The 20,956-nt window shown below is 45.7% G+C and overlaps 1 protein-coding gene across 5 annotated transcripts in view; it reads left to right on the forward strand.

The window, feature by feature from the left end:
* The window catches only part of FER1L6 (fer-1 like family member 6), a 159,025-nt gene that overhangs the window by 104,482 nt on the left and 33,587 nt on the right, over nucleotides 1–20,956 (forward strand). For 4 of the 5 annotated variants that reach the window (XM_070481554.1, XM_070481557.1, XM_014867864.3 and 1 more), the window contains 8 exons: nucleotides 2,142–2,276; nucleotides 5,438–5,587; nucleotides 13,196–13,306; nucleotides 13,576–13,737; nucleotides 14,934–15,114; nucleotides 17,061–17,287; nucleotides 18,800–18,922; nucleotides 20,184–20,223. In XM_070481554.1, coding sequence (XP_070337655.1) covers nucleotides 2,142–2,276; nucleotides 5,438–5,587; nucleotides 13,196–13,306; nucleotides 13,576–13,737; nucleotides 14,934–15,114; nucleotides 17,061–17,287; nucleotides 18,800–18,922; nucleotides 20,184–20,223 — 1,129 coding nt within the window. The remainder of the gene's footprint in view (nucleotides 1–2,141; nucleotides 2,277–5,437; nucleotides 5,588–13,195; nucleotides 13,307–13,575; nucleotides 13,738–14,933; nucleotides 15,115–17,060; nucleotides 17,288–18,799; nucleotides 18,923–20,183; nucleotides 20,224–20,956) is intronic. The other variant, XM_070481556.1, reaches the window with a different exon arrangement.

The following is a 20,956-nucleotide window of genomic DNA, read 5'->3' on the forward strand; positions in this document are numbered from 1 at the left end:
AAAAAGCAGGAAAGGAAAGAAATTGTGAAAAGCACAATATTTTTTATGATTCACATAAAGAAGAGCAATAAAACGTTCTTTCGTGACCACAGTGAAAATGATTTAATGCTATGACTAGAGACGGCTCTTGGTATAAAACTCTGAGCTGACAGTTTATTTGGGGTCTGGAGCCTAAGCAGTTAGTCCAGGCCAAATCTGTCTCAGATCCCCTGGAGTGAACAGTCAGCGGTGAGGGGGCAGCTACCAGCATCCACTGTGTTGTCTGTTAACTTGTGAAATCGCTCATGTGTCTACGCTGCCTGGGAGAGAAGGAAATATAACAGTGGCCTCTTTCCAGGACTAGCCTCACATATTAATGGGGCAGTTTCTGCCCAGGTGCAGAGTCTACCCATCCTGAAGCAACCCCGGCCTTTAGCTCTGTGAAACTGGCATGTTTCCAAACATCCAATGAAGTAGAGGATGCAAGCCCAGCTCCACCCTCCCTTCTGAAGGTACCACTTGCATGGTCCAGCAGGGGGGCTGTGAACCACTTCTAAGGGAGACACTCATGGTTCTGAACCAATTATGCAGGTTGTTGTCCTTCTTTGTCCTTTGGTTTCTTCATCTGTATAACGGGTGCAGCCAACTATCAATGTCACAGTTTGCTATGGTAGAAAGAAAAATGTTGTACAAAATGGTGAGAGTTATTTTGAAGACCCTGGTCAGTTCAATGCAGTCAAATAATATCCACAAAACAGTAAAATTCGAAATAAGAAATAATAGATTCAAACCTCACTTTAGAGTATTGAATGACAAAATTTTATTTGCTTGTAAGTGAAGAATCACTAGATGCCCCCCATCCTCAGTTTGCCCTTCCGTAAAATGGAGACAGTGTTAGCATCTACTTGGTGAGGGCGGTTGAGGTTAGCAGCCTGGGCTTGGGTGCCAGAAGATTCAGATTGAATCCCAGTTCTGTTGCTTGCTGGCTCTGGACAAGTGAGCCTTGGTTTCCTGGTCTGTAAAATGTGAGTAGATAACTATATCCTCTGCCCAGAATTGTTATGAAGTTTAAATGAGACGGTGCATGTAAAGTGCAACAGCTGGCACATAGTCAGTACGCAATAAAGGCTAGCTAGTCTTATCATCACAACACCACTGTGAGGACTGAGTTGAAATTATGTATGCAAATAGGGTGTTAATCATTGCAGGAGCTCTGCTCTTGAAACTTATGTAAGCTCCTCCAGTGCAGGACCTCTGCATCCCCCAGCATCCAGTACATAGCAGTATATTGCTCAGATGTTGAATGAGTGAGCAGTGATGACGAGGATGTGTTCTCTTTGCCCTCCATAAGTAAATGTTGAATGAATGCACCTTGGAGCCCCTACAGCCCAGTGTAGGGGAGGACGACATTTCCTCTTCCCAAATGTGGGTTCATCTGGCCAGAGAACGAATTAAATTCACATGAGACAGAATAGCAAGAGAAAATTAAACAAAGCTTTATGAGGAACCATGGCCCGGGGTCTTTCTTCCCGAAGGAAGAAAGGGCACTGAAGAAGTGGGGTACACAGAGTGGTTATATACCCCCAAACAGGGTGTTTCACATGTGATTGAAATATCCCTTTTACAATAGTCACGAGGCTGCTCTGTCAGCACAGCGCTTGATGGAAACGGCAGATAGGTCTGCTGTCTCAGTGAACGCCGCGGGGTGGCAGGTGTGTTGCCTCGGGCTGGGGGGTCACAGATGAGCGCTGCAATCAGTTCCCAGCCCAAAGAAAGATGCTTAATCTTTAAGGAGGTGCCAACGTTGGGAGGGGGAGGGAAGTCAGTTACAGGAGGTTACCAGACAAGCACAATAAAATGCAGATTTAAGTCCTTGCCTTTGGTATTGATTAAGAGTTTCTAGAGAGAAGGTCATCTCCTTTCTTCTTCCTGGTACAGAGAGGGAGGCACCTTTTACAGATAGAGATTTACCTTACAAATGTAAAGGTGTCCTAACAAAGGGCAAGTTCCATTCCTCAGAGCCTCCTTCCCTGTCCCAGTTTATCAAAAGCAATCAGCCTCAAATAATCCTGATGCCAAAGAGACATATCTTGGGGTGGCCAATTTCAGGTCCCCACACCAGTCACGTGATCTTTCGCTTTTCTTTCTGCCCCACCTTCCAGATCATTTCCGAGACCCTCTCCCCTACCTGGAACCAGATGCTGCTGTTCAATGACTTGGTGCTGCATGGAGACCAGAAGGAGCTGGCAGAGTCCCCACCTTTAGTGGTGGTGGAGCTGTATGACAGTGATGCGGTGGTGAGTGTCCCCGGGGCAGTGCTAAAAATGCCACGTTAACTGACTGACTTTATTTAATCAGCCAGGATTCTAGATGCACCTGGAGGTAGTCCTGACCTGGGAAAATAATGATTTACAGAACCAGGAAAATTGGTGATGATCATTTGCTTTACTAAAGGGTTTTTCACTTAGATTTCCCTCTAGATAGCAATTAAAATAGCATCTGGTTCACGAAACTTCAGTCGAGGGCCAGCCCCATGGCCTAGTGGTTAAGTTCAGCATGCTCCACTTCAGCGGTCTGGGTTTGGTTCCTGGGCATGGACCTACACCACTCATTGGTGGCTGTGCTGTGGCGGCAACCCACATACAAAAAAGAGGAAGATTGGTGCAGATGTTAGCTCAGGGTGAATCTTCCTCAGCTAAAAACAAAAACAAAATTTCAGTTGACACACACTTCTTAAGAAATATAATTATAAAAAGCAACTGGCAGTTCTATCCAGCCTCCAGCTAGTTCCATGTCCCAGCGTTGCTTAATAAAAATGTCCATGCCTTTTGAAACCAGGAGGTGTTTACTGGTCTCGCCTGGCTGGAAAGAAATGGATGGCTATTGTCATCAATTCAGCATTTGTAACTGGATCTTTTTTCTTTTTTGGTTATTGCTTCCAAGCCCTGAAACAATGCATTCATCTCTATCCCATTTCTGTTATGAGGTTGACCAAACCTCTTCCTTTCCGAAGATGTCTGACTTCTGAAACACTGGGCAGGTTCAAAAACTTCCTGGAAGGGTTTTTTAAATTCCTAAGGCAAATCTTCTTTTTTAAGTTAAGAAGTCTAAAATAAAAGGCAAAGGGTTATTTAATTTTTTTGATGTCTCTCCATCTTCGGGTGGTTGCGGAAGCACCAATATATTAAGTATAGCTTTTCCAAGAAGCCTTCCGAAAGCCTCTCGCCTCCTCAGAGCATCCTGGCAGCTCTGACCTTGATTCAAGGTCAGGAGGAAATTGAGATGGGAGAATTATACAAGGTGAGCAGGGACCTTGGAGAGCATGAAATCCCCTCTTACTTCCTAGAGGAGGAAACAGAGACCCAGAAAGGTCAGATGCCTTATTCAAGGTCACAGCTAGCTGGAGGCAAAGCCAGGACTTGAACCTAGCCTCCTGTCCCATGTCCACCACTTCCTGTACATGTGGGAGTGGCTGGTGGGACTGTGTCCCTTTAGACACGCACACTCTCCTTCTCCACGTCACTCTTTCTGGGCCCCATTTCCCAATTTATAAATTAGGGCTAGATGTATATATTTATGGAATATGAGTTCTACTGCTGTACATATAGTATAGATTTTCTGGAGAGAAGGCCACAAAATAAGTACCTTTTCTGTTTTATCCCCAACAATGTGGTTCCAATCCTGAGGACTTGTTATTTGACAATCAATAACGACAATCAAGCATCTCTGAAAGCTCCTCCTAAACCGACTCTCTGGACTACGTGGATTTCCCTTTGCTGTCCCTTGGCTTTCCAAACTCGTTCTAGATCCCCATTCCATGTTGCCTTCCAGCCCCCACCCCAAGCCAAACCCTTCACAGAAAAGTCAAGCTTACATTCTCACATAAAGGAAAAGGAAATGTAGGACAGAGAGGAAATATGAACGTTTTGCACTTTCCTCCTGGAAAGATACATGTAGACATGCAAAAGGTTCTGCTTCCACCTGTGGGCTGCCGCTGCACGGGGCCCACAGTCCTGGGCTGATGATCAGATATTCTGACTCTGCCAGCCCCGTGCATCTAGTCTAGAGCTTTCTCTCATACCCAGAGGCTTGTGCCCTCACGAGGATCTGCTAGCTCTGTAAGAAATGAGTTTATATTTGGCAAATTGGTTGCCTGGGTTTATGCTTACTCTTTGGTTTCCAGGCTTAATTTACTAGGATCATGGACAAAGTAATTATGCAGCAGATCGCTTGTTTCACATCCAGCTGTCCTAACTCCACGGGTACCCAGAACAGGTCGGACTCCGCCATTGGATACCAGGAGGCAGCTTTGTTTGTTTCTGAGTGTGAACTGAACTAAACCCCATTTGCACCTCAACCAAGTTTCCTTCTACAGCTGGGAATGCAGGTGCTGGTTTGTGAGTCCAAAGGCAATGAAGCAGTGCAGCCTCAGCCGGAAGAGGTTGTGGGCATTGTCCTTGGACTTCGGAGGTCATTTATCCAAGAGCTTTCACTCAAGAAACATAGAATGAGTCCCTGCCCCCTGTCCGGGGACACAGCAGTGGATAAGGCAGGCAATCCTGCCTGCATGGAGCTTACCCAGCAGTTCTTGAGAGAAATAGCAAAGCAGAGTGATTACTCCAGCCCCTGCTGTTCTTGGGGCAATGTGGACCCAGGCTCCTGGGAGCCCGTCTGGGGAGAGGCAGGAGATGGCACCCAAATAGTTCTTAAAGAAACTTACACCCATATATACACACATATAAAAAGATATTTTAATACCCTCTTTCACTACCAAGAAAAATAGCACAGGACTGCTCTATCACTTAAACATCCTGACCTTCATCATCATCATCATCATCATCATCATCATCATCATCATATTACCATGTATTGAGCACTTATTATATACAAGTCACTGCAAAGCACAAACATCATTACGTTAATCCTCACGGCCCTGTGAACAGGAATTTTTAACAAACTCTTTTTAGGCTTGAGGCTCAAAAAAGGTTGAGTAACTGGCCCAAGGTCTTGGATCTAGGAAGCAGTAGGTTTGGGCACCCCAAGTCAGGTTTGCCTGGACTCCAAAGCTCATGTGCCCAACCGCAACGGCGCCCTGCCCTGGAGATCTTTTGGAATGTTTGGTGCCGCTTTATTTCCCTTTTCCCCTTCAAGCCTACCTTAGATGATTTTAACTTTATTCCATTGAGCTCAATAGTCTGAGGAGAAAGAGAACATCTGAGAGAGACTTGGGCCAGGAAGCCTCTTAGAGTTTTCCTGGGAGCCTGAATAGATTGCATTGCTCCCCAAGCCTGTGGAAAAGGATAAGAAGAGTTTGGCAGAAGAAGAGAGTGAGACAGTAGTGAGAGAGAGACACTGAGGCTGACAGTTTTGTGAAGATCATTTACAAAATCACACGGATGCACATCAAAACCAGGTGGGTAACAGTCAGGAACAAAAATTCATTTCTTTTCTGCCTTAGGGGAAGCCAGAATACTTGGGTGCCACAGTGGCTGTTCCTGTTGTGAAGCTGGCTGACCAGGACTATGAGCCCCCCAGGCTGTGCTATCACCCCATCTTTTGTGGGAACCTCTCTGGAGGGGACCTCCTTGCTGTATTTGAACTGCTCCAGGTAAGTGAGCCAGGAAGTGTCAGTTGCGCTAGATGTCTGTCTGTTTCACTTCACCAGAGAGGTGCCCTCAGCGGAAGTACACTTCAGTGAGGCTGTGCCAGGTCCCTCCTTGCTATCCCGTGTCCAGAGGTGTCTCCTTCTGGGGATCTGGGAGGTGCCACTTAAGAACTCAGGTGACACAGGCTATTCCCAGACCCCCTGTGCTATAAGAGTCCTAGCATGCAAGATCCTTGTGAGTTTGGCCAACAATACTTCAACAGCCCTATATGGAAGTCCCTGAGCTCCATATAGACCTTGAGAGGATACGCAAGAGGAAGAAAGAAAACATTTTGGGGGCACTTATCACGTTGCATTTGCTGCCTCACATACCTTGCATCACACCAGACCTCTCTCAATCCTGTTGAGATAGATATGATTCCCATTTTACAGATAATAAACTGAGGGTCAATGCAACTACCTCCTCATGCAGCCAGTCAGTGGTTGAGCTGAGAGCTGAACTTAGACCTTTAAAGCCTTTTACACCTTACACTGTATCACAAAGTTTCCCAAAGGGAAAGAGTTCTTAGTCTGTCCCACTAAGATGTAGGGGAATTTATGAACAAACATGTGTCTAGGAAGACTTTTCAGAAAGCAAAGCCAGGATACTTAGAAAGGGAACCTGAGACTCTCAAGGCTGGCTGTTCAGTGGAGAACCAAATGGGACAGGGAGAGGACCTGGAAAAGAAGTGACCAGGTGGCCCTATATCAGGGAGATGTCTCTCCCTGATCATTCCATCTCCTGAGGCACCAGGAGGGCAGGTGGCACCTTACCTTTAGCTCAGACCAATCCCTCTAGAGGTAAGCCCATTTTTCAGAAATCCCAATTTTAAAGAAAATCTCACTTGGTAGAGAAACTAGAAGGCAAGCATCCCTAACACATGCAGGATGAGTAAGCGTGAAGGAGCTCTGATTGGATCCCGGGGGAATGGATCTCATTCCCACCACCTATTAGTGTGTGACCTTGGGTAAGCTACTTCATCGCTCTATGTTTCACCTGTAAAATGGAGATGATAATCCCTCTACTTAAACTGCCTGCCATGGAATAAATGCTCAACAAATGCTATCTATTTTATTATTAATATTATTATACTATAGAATCTTAAAGGAAAATGTCTAGTCTCACCTATCTATTTCAGGTGAAGAAATTGAGCTGGATAGAAAGGTAACGAGTTGCTTATCGTGGCAGGTCAGAGCTTGGAATCCAAGTGTACAGATTCTCCTGGGAGCTGGAGAGGCTGCAGCGCATACTGAGGAAGGGAACAGCTATGGGGTTAGACACACGTATGCAAATCCAAACTCTGCCCGCGTCTGTACCCTCGGAGCTGCATATGACTACAGTGATGAGTTCTTAAGCCCATCCTATCAAAGACTTTGATTGTGTTCTGGTTTTTGCTCCACTTAAAGAAGAAGTTTTTAAGGATGTTGCGGCTGCCTTGGAGCAAGAGCTAGCTCTCTGTCAGGGGAAGTGAAGCTGGGCGAGTCCTTGCAGGGTTAGAGTAGCAGGAACTCAGGCGTTGGTTCCAGCTCTACAGTGACTGCAGCCTTGAAGGGGAGGACTAGAAAAATCTTATAAATCTTAGGCTGCAGGATTCCAGGATGATAAGCCAAGTGATTCTAATAGAACGAGCTCTTCCAGATAGATGTGTGTTGCATGGAAACAAGAACTGTCAGAATGGAAAGTGACCCACAAAACCAGCTGGTCCTGTCTTTCCTCTAGGCAGAATCCAGGTGATTTTAGGCTGGCAATGAGTGATTTTAGGTTGAAGCCAAGTAGAGCATTAAATAACGTCTAATCGATGGGAAGGGAGTTTTGCCTTTTCTCTTCCAACCCCAGCTTTATTGAGATATAATTGACATATAACATTCTATAAGTTTAAGGTGTGCAACATGATAATTTGATATATGTGTATCTTGCAAAATGATTACCACAATGAAATTAATCAATACATCCATTACCTTACATAGTTACCTTTTGCATGTGCATGTGTGTGGTGAGAACTTTTAAGATCTATTCTCATAGCAACTTTCCACTATACAATACAGTATTGTTAACTGCAGTCACCGTGCTGTGCATTAGATCTGTAGAACGTATTCATCTTGTAACTGGGAGTTGGTATCCATTGACCAACTTCACCCATTTTTCCCACCTCTGTACTCCTGGCAAACACCAGTCTCCTCTCTGTTTCTATGAGTTTTCTTTTTCTTAGATTCCACATATAAGTGAGATTGTACAGTATTTGTCTTTCTCTGTAGACTTATGTCACTTAGCATAATGACCTCAAGGTCCCTCCATATTGTCACAAATGGACTTTTGCCCTGTTTGATCTTTCTAACTACTTCTAGAAGAAAGTCTAGTTTGATGCTAGTCTATCTATAATACCTAACTTGCAACCTTCCCTTTTAAGAAAGAGTACAGGCTTTAGGCTCAGTGCCTGTAAAAAAGATCAATGATGCCCGTAGACACATCTCTCAAAGTCTGCTTCTTGGAACACCAGCCCCTCCAAATAGAGTGAAAAGAAAGTTTAAGAAAAGCTTCCCGTGATGTATTCCGATACATTGTTTGGCTTTCATTTTAAAGTTACTCGCCATTTATGGCAAGTGTTTTCCTTAGCAACATGAAATTTCCTTTTTAAAAACAAAACTGTGTCTAATGCAAATGCTGACTGGATGATAGTACAGGTGGTAAAGGTGGTAGAGGAATGGCTGACTTGGGAAAACTAGATCTGGTGCAACACTCTCATTTTACACGTTGGAAACCTGAGGCTCAAGGCTAAATGAATTGGATCCAGTCAACTGCTCTTTTCACCCCATGAAGCTTGCTGAAGTGCTCTGGGCCTGGGTCCCCCAATCCATCAATGAGGGGCTGGACGACCGATCTCCACAGGCCCTCTGAGGCCTCAGATCTCTCTGGGTTCCACAGTTGCAACCCTCATGCTCCCTCCCTCCGCTCTGAGCTGAGTGTCCTAGGCAAGATCCTGCTGCTTCCTGACAGCTGAGTTAATAGAGGAAGCATTGTAGCAGCCTAAGAGATACAATTCATTAGGGTTTCATTAAGATTTCTTTTCATTTGATTACTTGCTCAAAAAGTAATTTGATCATCAGTGTGACTGTCTTAGCAAGTGGATCTCGTACATGCTGAGAAGACAGGAGCTGGAAAATGCCTTCGTTTGTCACCAGCTGCTCTCAGCTTTCATCTCTGGATGGTTTACTTCAGCCTCTCCGTCTCCATTACTGAAACGCTTCTCTGTCTAGAAGAAGGATTTAGTACCTGGGTTCTTCGATGCCCTGGACTGAATTCATTATCTCCATTTCCCTTTCTTAACCAAGCTAGCTGGCCCCCTGTCCTCCCATTGCTGGCTTTCAGCCCTACTGTTCTCCCAGACGCTGTCCTTGAGAATTCAGACTCAGCTTTAATTCTTCAGTCTGTGTTTGTACCCCTAGCCAGGCCAAGCTCGTTGACTATTGCATCTTTCCTGTTCCCAGAGACTCCATTTCTCATCATGATTGTTGCATTGGCCTCTTTCCTGGTCTTCTGGCTTCCTAATCTTTTCTTAGTCACTTCATCCTCCACATTCCTTCCAGAACACAAGGCAGACCGTACCACTCTCTTCAGAAATCACCAGTGGCGCCCTGCTTCTTACTGCCAGGAACATTTCTCAAAGTCTATTTTTTGGAATGCCAAGGACAGTCCCTACAAATACAGTGAAAAGAAAGTTTAGAAATTCTTCATATTATATCCCTCTTGGGGATTTGAAATGCCATTACCATGGCAAATGAGAGGTCTGTGAATAAAGAAACTTTCGAAACTTCTTTTTTGAAATCTAACGTTTTCCAAATGTTTTTGACTATAAAACTTTACATTTTTGTTTGCGTGATAATTCTTCATATTTCACAAAAAGAAATCTGGCCCAGGGGAGAATGTCGAATTTCTGTAACTAGACATTTGAGTTCTCCCCTAATTTGTCTTCAAATGCTTCTTCAACATCATCTTTCAGCGTATTTCTCGACCTACACTATGGCCTCTCTATGCCAGATCGCTCCAGGTTCTGTGACTTCACCGTGCAAACGTACTCCTCTGCATTTAGGCACGCTGTTATTCCGTTCCAGAGTGTCTCCCCACTCCACCCACCCCAACCTCCACACTCTATCGGCCTAGTTAGGGAAATGGTCATCATCTAAGTTAAGAACAACAGATGATTCCTCCAGAAAGCTTTCCCCACACCCACCTCAGTCAAATTAAATGTTTTCTCCTCTTCTGTGCTAGAGCAATTTGCCTTTTTCTGTCATTCAGACTGCGGTAAGGTCAATTGTTTACAGGCTTGTCTCCATTAATCTGTAAAGTTTTTGAAGGCAAAGACTGCTTCACTCATTCATTCATGCATTCAAACATTATTGAGTGTTTACTATATGCCAGGCACATTCCTAAGAATTCTTCAGTGAATAGACAGACAAAAGTCCCTGCCCTCAGGGGACTTCTAGTGAAGAGGAGATAATAGATGACACTATGTAAATTATAACATAAGATGTTACAGGACTGTGATCACTGCGAAGGAGAAAAGGTAATTCAATGTGAGACATGAAGTGGACATGTGTGTGTTGGGGATGGACATTTTAGGTATACAGGGAAGCATCACTGAGAAATGGTATTTAAGTCAAAACCTGGAGGGGAAAAGGGAGCGGACCATGCAGATATCTGGGCAAAGAGTATTTGATGCAGAGGGAACAGCAAATGCCTGATCCTGGAGCCTGAGTATGCCTGGCATTTTCAAGGACCAGTAAGGAGGCCAGTGTGGCTGGAGTGGAGTGAACGATGGGGAGAGGGTAGGAGATGAGGTCGGAGGAAAAAGATCACCTGGAGCCTTGTGAGGACTTTGGCTTTTACTCTATAAAAGAAGGGAAGACAAGAGAGGATTTTGAGCATAATGTCTGATTTATGTTGAAACACCATGGATACTGAGTTGAGTACATGCTGAAAGGGTGAGGGGAGAAGGAGAGAGGCCAACTGCGGGGGCCCATCGGGTAATCCGGATTGGAGAACTGGAAGCTTGGATCAAGATCGTAGCCATGGAAAAGAAGAGAAGCGAATTCTGGGTGTGGATCAAAAGAAGAGTCCACATGGTTGGCAGATGGATTGGAAGTGTGTGTGAGATTCATCCCGTGTCACACTGGGAGCCAACAATTATATTTTATACAGAGCAGACTCTCAATGCGACATTTTCAGATGAATGTATTCACTCATTCATGTAAAATATGTAGAGAAAATTTGAGCCTAGGCTGATACTGTTTTCCTTGAGAGAGAATTTAAATTTGCCTCCGAGGTGGTTTGGCACACCAGCCACCCTAGATCATCTGAATCCATTTGAAGATTAAGATGATTTGAAGTTGAGCTTTAAACTTTGCAAGAGTCGATTGCCAGTTTACTTTCACCACTAGGGAGGTGACTATGTGCCAGAAGGTGTGCCAGGTGCCTTGCATGCTGTCTCAGCAATTCTTCACAGCAACTCTATGAACTAGGTATCATTATCTCCGCTATACAAATGACAGAACTGAAACTTAGAGATACTGTGGCAACTTTTCCAAGTTCACACAGCGAGTAAGTGATGGAGCCCATGACTGGTACCCAGCCACTGTACTGAATAAGGGGTACAATACAAGTAGAGATGATGGGCTGAGGGACATAGAGGACGGAGAAAGGCTGCTGAGCATCGGTGATTTTCCAGATGGGCAGGGCTGGGATTAGGGTCATGCATGACCCTGAGAGTGCTGCCCCTTAAATTTTTCACCCAAGGTCCCTTGTCCTGGACCTGTGGCTGGACCTCTTTTGAGGCCCCGATATTTTGTCTCCACTGGGATATTGGGGCAATCTGACTTTTGGACCAACTTATCCTGCCCATCCCTGATTCACTATTTTGTCTTCATAACACTTCTTTATCCTTCCCTGGCCCCATGTGTGAGCGACTACACATTACATGGTTTTATAAGCCAGCAGCTGACCCATTTTACTGGGAAAATGTTTAATCTTGACTTCCAGAGAAGTCATTCAATCTCCACCATGTTGTGAGATTCATCAAGGCCTGTATTGAATTCTTAAGGGCATCTTTGAGGCACTTATGGAACAAAGCTTCTCCAGGGCATTTCCCAGGCCATCATTTCAGCAGCCCCAGGAGGAGCAAACATATGGCACTTTATAAAGAGCACATCCGAGGCAGCCTCCTATGCCAGCATCACAGCCATTCTGTGCCTTTTCCTTTGGAGCTGCAGGAGCAATAGTGTTCTCAGTGAGTGACGTCCTGCAGGCTGGATCGCTCCCCTCTCACTGCCGGGCAGTCCTGGGCATACACCCTCATGTCCTACCTCCTTTGTCTCGTCTGGTTCATTCTGCAGCTTCATTATCTCGAGCCCATTTGGCATTCACAGTGTCTACTGTCTTCTTTTTCTGAGCTTTCTTAGAATTATCTCAACTACATCTGCTGTTGCCAACTAGAAGACATCTGTGAGAAAGGGATGGTGGTATATTTGTGCTTTGCAGGTTTTGATGAGCAATTAGGCTTTTTTGAGCATATGGAGCTAATATGTCAGTCGGCCAATAAACGTTTATCAAGAACCCACTGGATATGGAGCATCACTTGAGGGGCTTAGAGAATGAGACGAAGTCAACAAAGACTTCCTCCTGGCCGAGTCATACAAACACCCCAAAGCAATGTTTAATAGAACATCTGACTTCTGAATGCTGGAAGGGTCATCTGGCCTGATATCTGAGGCCCAGAGAGGGAAGGGGACTCACGCAGGGTCACACAGCGGAACCTGGTGTCTGGGTTCAGTCCACTGATTTCTGCACTAAGTCTCCACAGAGGCTTCTGTGTTTCAAGGACTGAAGGATAGGAGGATGGCCACAGAGGCTGGGATCCAATCAGGGACGGCTTCTTGAAAGACGTAAGTGTTGAGCCAGGTCTTGAAGGCAGCGCGGGATGGCCTACACAGAGAGAAAGACCCTTTCCTTAGTGGCCTTTGTATGAGATTTCACTAAAGCACAATGATTGTCCTCCTGCAGTTTCATTAATTCGAAATGCACAGGAAACGATGCCTTTTCATCCCGGAGGTCTGCCTTCAAAAGACTCCATTTTCTGTTTCACTGATTAAGAGTAGTCTTTGATTAAACATGGGTCTCTTCTATAGTAGGCATCGTAGGCGAGTCTCCAAGATTCTGAATCTGACCAGAGCCCCTTCTCCGTGCCACTGCTGTCATTCCCGTGTCATTTTATCGGGTGGTGAGGATCTATCCACTTGTCACTTTTCTCTCCCCTCTATATTATGAGCTTACTGAAACCTTATTATGGTTAACTTTGTGGCACATCGTAGGTGCTCACTAAATGTTGGTTACTCTTGTGAATGAATGCATTTGCCAGTTAATAAATAAATGTGGTAAAATGCATCGCTTTGGTTGCATTTAAAGCCGGAAATGTTACTTTCGTTAAAAGTGACTGTCTTCCGGAGGAGGTGGTGGTGTGGCCCCCTTTGCCCTCCCTGCCTCTCCCTGCCCTTCTGACCTGCACTTGTTTTGTGCGGTAGGTCCCTGAGTCTGGGCTGCAAGGGCTCCCTCCCATTGACCCACCGGATGTCACCCAGATCTACCCAGTTCCTGCCAACATTCGGCCAGTGCTGAGCACATACCGAGTGGAGGTGGGTGCAGGGAAGGATGGAGTTGTTCTTGGGGACTAAAGGGCAGTGGTGCATTGCAACACTTGCCTGTATTGTAAGTGGGGAATTGTGGGGTGGGAAGGAGACGTGGAGGATCAGATGGTGCCTTCAAGGTTCTGCACAGTCCCTTCCTGGAAGACCATGCTGTAGTTCTCAGGTGGCACATCTGACTTTCCCATACCTTAGCCAGGGCATGCATGCTGGCGCCTCCCTGGGTCTTTGAGTGACAGCTCTGCTCATCCTCTCCTCAGGTTCTCTTCTGGGGCGTCCGAGAAATGAAGAAGGTGCAGCTTCTCTCAGTGGATCGTCCTCAGGTCCTCATCGAGTGTGGAGGACGAGGAGTCAAGTCCTGTGTGATCCAGAGCTACAAGAACAACCCAAACTTCAACGTCCAGGCAGATGCTTTCGAAGTGGTGCGGACCTCTCACTCCCCCACCACCTCCTACCCTCTGTTTCTGCAGCTGGGACCCGTTCCTTCATTAACCTGGCTTGGGGAGACATTTCAGAGTTTCAGATATCTACAACATGCAAGGAAGGACAGTCTGATTTAGTGAGAAGCCAGAATTGCAGAATGACATAACATAGACTTTGCTATTATTTTGTTTTGTTTTTAAAGTTTTCGGACACAGATCATACAGTAAATCAAAGCAGCTTGACAGTGGTTCCCAAAGTGTGGCCCCCAGTTGATCACCATCAGCATCACCATGGAACTTGTTGGAAATGCAGATTCTCAGGCCCCACCCCAGTACTAGCGAATCAGAAACCGTTCAGGGGTGGGGCCCGGGCACCTCTGGTTTAACAAACCCTCCAGGTGATTCTGATACACTCTAAAGCTTGAAAACTACTGGCTACAAGCTACACCAACACAACTTATTTGAATGGTTAGGTTTTTACACATTCATTTGTACACGGCATGTCAGTAGTTTACATGTGAATTTATGCTTCTAAAGTGATGTTTTTGGACACCTATGCTTTTGTTTATTTCAATATTTTTCAACGTACTTTTTTGTGCTCTGATTGGGAACTAACTGTGAAGAAAAAGTTTGCTTTGTCCAAGTGAGTCAGCTCCAATGGACACATATTCTAAATCAGCGGAGCCTAGAATTAAAGAAAGAGAGAGGTGTTTGCAAGCCTTTCATATTGGGCTTCATTAAGCCTTGGGGGCCACCGGGGAACGAAGCGGGCAGGGTGCTGGTCCCTCACCCTCAGCTCCATTTTAAATGGCTCAACTATCGTCTGTTTTATATCTTGGGCCTGGGTAAACATTTATTTGAGTTGAGAGTTCTGCTGGTAAATAATTACAAAATAAGAGGATTGAAGACTACGGCCATAGAGAATTTGGGAGTGTGTGAGTTTTGCATTTTAAACCTGGGATGAATTGCTAGTGCCATCCCTCCTATTTTGGGTAGTTACTCCCTGGCTTGGGAAGGCAATGCTCCAGACTTCCGGCAAGCTGCAGGGGTGACCTGGAGGAAGAGAATGGCAAGCCATGGTCAGGGGTAAGATGGCTGCTGGCTTGCCTCGTCCCTCCCCCAGACAGGTCAGCAGGGTGTGAGCAGCCAGGCCCAGCCCAGGCAAGGCCCTCACGTCATCTGGTCTCTCCCCCCAGGAGCTGCCTGAGAATGAGTTTCTGCACCCGCCCCTGAGCATCTGTGTGGTGGACTGGAGAGCCTTCGGAAGGAGCACCCTGGTGGGCACCTACACCATCAACTGCTTGAAGCAGTTTTTGTGTAAATCCAGGGAGCCCCTTGCTCTCACCTCACCGGTGGACGGAACCCAAGATGGCGAAGGTAAGACCCTCCTCCTAGATTCTGGAACTGCAGACTGCAAAGCCGTGGTGCCTGCGGGTGTCTGCTGTAGGACCCCGCACAAAGAAGATGCCCACGGCCAAGTCGCTCTTTCTGAAGAACGTGCTCCCACAGTCCCCTCTGCTTCTTTACCTGTCAGATTCCTGCTTTGAGACTGACATCAGGGTCAGCTCCTCTAAGAAGGCTTCCTTAAATATGGCTCAAGCTCCCTCCTGCCTCCGCTCCTTGACATTTTTCTTTGCTTGATGTTACTTCCGATTGGTCTGTTTTGGATCGCAGGTGCACGGAGTTGAATTAATTGCACTTCTCAGTTCGTGCTGTGCAATCATCCTTGGTCTGCTCAAGGCTTCTCATTATATCCACAGCCCCCTACTTATTCCCTATCTCCACTCCCCATCCCCTCCCCACTGTGGGCCCCATACTACCAATCCTTGTAAAATATAGATCCATTTAATTTACATATATGATATGGTGCAATAATCTTCATTTGGTTCCCTGCTCTTGTCACTCAAAGTTGTGTTTTAAGATCCATCCATACTGGCTTGTTACCAGTACCTGCTGCATCTACGCGACTTCGCTTTTCCCTTCCCCTTGTATTGGATCCCAGGCTGCGTCCAACTCCCCATTCGCACAAACAGTGCTGTGAGGAATCTCCTTGTGTGTGTTCCCTGGGGGAGGATCTTGTGTCTGTATTTCTTTGGAAGAGACACCCAGGAGTGAGAGCAATGGGTGGCAGGGAAGGTGCACACTAAATACTGACAGAGGGCGCTCCAGAGAGCTGTGCTGGTTCACACGTCTACACCAGTCTACATTCTTACCATTACTGCCTCTGGAGTCCCCTTTTCCTCCTCCTCAACAGCCCCTGCTATTAGCTAACTTTCTGAGTTTTCGTTTTGTTTTGGTTTGGTGTTTGGTTTTTCCCACTCTGCTGGGCATAAAGTAGCATCTCATTTTTATTTTAGCTTGGGTTTCTCTGAAGACCTTATCTTATATTTTCTTCTATTAGTGTTATGTTTTTACCTTTCACATTTAGATTTTTAATTTATATGCATTTGTATATGGTTTAAGGTAGGGATCCAACAGCATTTTGGTCCACATAGGACATGCTTTTTTCCCCAGTCTACTAACTTTCCTTATTGATTTGTGCTGCCATCTTTTTCATCAGTCCAGCTGTCATACATCCCTAGTTTATTTCTGAACTTTCTGTCCTGTCCCGCTGATCTCTCCATCTCCATGTCCAGCACAGAGTAGATGCCTGTTTAGTGTTTGTTGGGTTGAGTTCACCATTGAAAAGTCAGCAACTGGGGAAGAGATGCTCTGGAGGCCCTGGCAGCCACGGAGGATCCCAACTGGAAAATGTTCCTGAGGACTGAATTCTGAGGCACAAAATGGAGAGAAGAGGACCTGTGGCAGGAAAGGACAGTGTTAAGACCTTTTTATTGGATCCAGAGCCCAGTTTAACCATCTCATAAGTCCAGAGACATCCCCCTGCTCCCTGTCAAGTTCATGTACTCCTGTGCCCACAGTTCTGCCTACACTTGGGGAATTCACAGACCTCAGGAGACTCCAAGGGTTCCCTGAATTAACACACTGGGAGAAGACAATCAACACAGGGGACCGTACCCTAAACCTTGATAAGCATGCTCCCTATGACCGCAGTTATCTAAAATTACTCTGAGGCATCAATAATAAGTACAACCATTTGTTTATTATCTATGATGCACCTGATGCCTTACAACATGATCTCATTTATTCCCCAGTGAGATGGGTATTTTCACTGTCATTTTATAAATAAGGAAAGTGAGGTTCAGAGAAGTTAGGAAGTTGCCATATTTGCATCCAGATCTGCCTGATTCCCAATACTGGGTCCCTGAAATGACCCCCTGCACTGCCGCCCAGTTGCCTGACTTGCTGGGCTTTCATTTCAGCCATTTCAGATTCGCTAATAACCACGGAGCCCTCTGAGACCCTCAGCTCTGCCCGGGAGCCCCCAACGGATCACATCTATGTGGATGTTGAGCCACCTCCCACCGTGGTACCGGACTCCACCCAGGTTCAGCAGGCCAGCCTGGCTGACATCCCTGACTCATCCCCTATGCTGGAGCCTGAACACAAACCCGCAGCCCAGGAGCCACCAAAAGATGGAAAAGCTAAGGTCAGAATGTAATCTCTCTTCATACTTACAAGGCCCATTAGAGTCTGTATCAGAGGCTGTAGATGCTAATTCTCCCACCTACTAGCTGTGTGACCAGGGGCAAGCAAACTTCACATTTCTGAGCATCAGTTTCCTGATCTGTAAGATGGGGATATTGATACCCACTTCACAGCATTGTTGTAGAATCAGGTCAGTCAATGTATATGAAATTAAAGTGCTAGTCAGTGTGACAGTAATATTTAATTGAACATAAACTCTTCCCAATTCATCAGCTTGGAAGGACAATGGTTTCCTCGTATAGACCTACTCCGCAAACATTTAGAACCTACTTTGTACAAGGTCATATAGGACGAAAAAGATTCTAAAGATAAATGAGCCTTCTCATCCCCAATTAGCTGAGATTCCAGAAGGGGAAATGGACAAGTATAGAAAAAAAACACAAAACAAGGATATGAATAATCTTTCTAAGTCATAAATCTGAGTGCAAAATCCTAGTGTATCAATTGACTTAAAAAAAAAAAAAGCAATTTTAAGAAAGTCCTAGGCGATTACCTCCGCAGTAAATGGTAAAGGCTGAAATAAGAAGCAGACTAAGATGATTAATGGATGTTTGCTCAGGCTGTTCCCTTCTCATCCATGCTTAATGTGACCCTCTATGACAGCTCACAGGGTTCTTTCCATCCCACCAGCTGTGCCTGCTACTTTAGATCAGAATTCTCAGTTTAAGTGTTTAATGCCACCATAAAGCTGTGGGTCCCACTAGGTTGTAGATAATTTTTTTAACATCTCTGTATCCTCTGCACATCATAGAGTGCCTGGCACATCGTAGGTAAGTATTCAAGAGATATCTGAGAAAGTGAAGGGATGACAGGCACGTGATGAGTCTTGCATAAATAGTCTCCAATGGACCAACTGTCTCCTCCCGCAGAGGCCTCCTTTCTGCCACACATCCATGACTGCCTCTCCTCTCCCCCATGACTTCTCTTGTACATGTCGTTTATTTGCACCTGTTCAATTCAGAAATGATGCTAAAAGGGAATTGTCTACATTATGTCACTTAATCCTCACAACAGTGAAGTAGGCGGGTATTATTGTCCCTAGTTGAGGAAACTGAGAAGCGTAACATTTATATTTATTGCTTAATGATTCATAACCCAAGTCTCTCTGAAGTTAATGCCCTTTCTACTATACCACACATGCCTGACTCCTCTACCGAACTCTAGCTTCCCAAATGTGGAGATTCTGTCTAATTACCCCTACATCCCCAGTGTCAACAATAATATCTCACACCTGCTCAGTAAATGTTTGCTGAATAAATGAATGAATAGGTTAACAGGTTATTAAACTTTTGTTTCCTGAAGTGGTACAGAGAGCCACAACCATACAACCTGCCAATACCTCCATCCGCCTCCCAGAGGGTACCTATACGTTCTCTTCCTCAGTAAACCGGTCAGCCATCAACATGCAGATCCATGAGGCCTAATTAACAATCTATCTCTCCTCCCTTGCCAGGATCCCAGGAAATCTTCCCGGAGGTCTACTAAAAGGAGAAAGAGGACCATAGCAGATGAATCAGCTGAGAATGTCATTGACTGGTGGTCTAAATATTATGCCTCCCTGAAGAAAGCACAGAAGGTAGAGTCTCCCTTGGCTGTGACGGTCAAGGGACTGGATAGGAAAACGTAGCACCCTCTATCCCCCCAAGTCCCACATTATCGCCTCTTTTAAATTCCACTGTAGGTAGGTCCTACTCAGGTCTGGTTCTGTTAGCTGTGAAAGCGTAAAAACCCTGGAAGGACCAGGGATCTGGGATTGCAAAATCCACCCCTCCAGCTGGAGCTGGCCCTAGGACACAGGCTCCAGTCTGAAAATGCTGGAAGGATGTTCAGTCCAGTATGGCATCTGGAGAATTTGCCCACCAGTCAGACTCAGGGAGGTCCAGCCAGGAGAAATGGGGTCTCTGGACAGGGGGGCATCAGCAGTGGGGACCTCAGGTGTCTCCAGCAGGGCCCCAGATCTCCAGCAGGATTCTAAGTTCATATGGGAAACTACCAAAGGAAAGGCAGAGGTGTTGGCCTTAGCAAGTCTTAGCAAACAGGAATAATCAGCAGGTTGCCAGCACAGGGCCATGTGCACGTGGAACAAGAAAGCTGCAAAGCTGGAGAACCAGTGTGGAGTGGGTCTGGAGATTCAGGCAAAAGCTCACTGGCTGAATTTGCTAAGACTTCTCATCCTCAAGAGAAAAAGGGAAGGAAACTTAGTCACATGTTATCATTGTATTTAATTGAACAGAAACTCTCCTGATTCTTTAGTTTGGAAAGACCATAATTTCTTCATTTAGGACTATCCATGAATACTGATATATAGTTAAATAAACAAACTAAATGTTAGTCCCTGCCTCCAAAGTCCCTCCTTTTGCTGCAATGGCCACTACTACGTCTGGTGAGCACTGAGCCCTTTCCTCTTCCTCTGCCAACCTCCCCAATCCCTGGGACAAACCCACCAACCCAACATGCCAGCAGGTAAAACTCAAAGTTGCAGACTGAGCTGATGCTCCAGGGAGGTGGGAAAATCATGGGGTGAGAAGCTGCTTTCCCAGCGCCTGAGAGGAGGCTGCACACAGAGGACAAGGAAGTCTACAGCTCGGTGGCACTTTTCTTGGCTGTATGGGCACCCCTTCTCCAGGGCAGGGTGTCACTGAAGGGCAGGGTGTCATTGAAGAATGGACTTAGGTCTTTACAGTGAGGCTGCACTCAGGGGCTGTTCACATATTCTTTTAAAATGGCGTCTCTGAAAATGCAGAGAGCGGTGATTGTCTAATTAGACCTGTGAACAGTCAGGATTACCCAATGAGGCGTGGCAGCATCAATAATCTTGTCTCCCTCTTTTCTCAAAGGAAAAGGAGAGCAATCCCAAGGAGAAAAAAGGCAATACAGGTAAGTGGCTGTTCTGGGGACATTTGGACCTAGCATAAGGCCGTTGGGGTGAGAAAATAATACAATGGAAGCAATGGGAAGCATGTTAGAGCTCTGCTCCCTTGTTTCCCAAGTGAGGAAACAATCTCAGGAAAATGACAACACTTTACAAAGGTCGTGTAGCTGATTTGAGCTGGACTGGGGCCAGATCCCTGGTCTTCTGAGTCCAGTTGAGTGCTGAAATCAACCCCTTGACTCATGTCCCTACATTAACGGTCTTAATGTAGAAACAGCAGGGTAAAAATAGGAGTGAGCTGGGATGCAAGACCAAAACCATCATGAGAAACTTCAATAGAGGTGAGCTGGATTTAGGTTCTAAGACTCAGTTTACAAGGAGTGACTATATCTGGTTTGGCAGAAGCTCAAACAAAAGAGGCCTGGGATTTGAAATGACCGCAAACTCGATTCAAGTCAATGGTAGGTCTTGACATAAAAACAACAATGACACCAAGCACCCGGTGCTGTTTCAGGTGACATTGATAGAGGTGGGAAAACCAGAGCCCAGCTAGTTCTCAGGCCACTCCTAATTAGCATATTTAGTTCTAAGACCAACCCCATGACATAAACAATAGTATCTCTATTTTGCAGATGATGAAACAGAGGTACAAGGAGGTTGAGTAACTTGCCCAAGTTTCCACAGCTAGGAAACAGCAGAGCTGGAGGTCTGTCTCAGGTGGTTTTTTCCTAGAGCCTG

The sequence above is a fragment of the Equus asinus genome, chromosome 12 (genome assembly GCF_041296235.1).
Source record: "Equus asinus isolate D_3611 breed Donkey chromosome 12, EquAss-T2T_v2, whole genome shotgun sequence".
Lineage (NCBI taxonomy): Eukaryota > Metazoa > Chordata > Mammalia > Perissodactyla > Equidae > Equus > Equus asinus.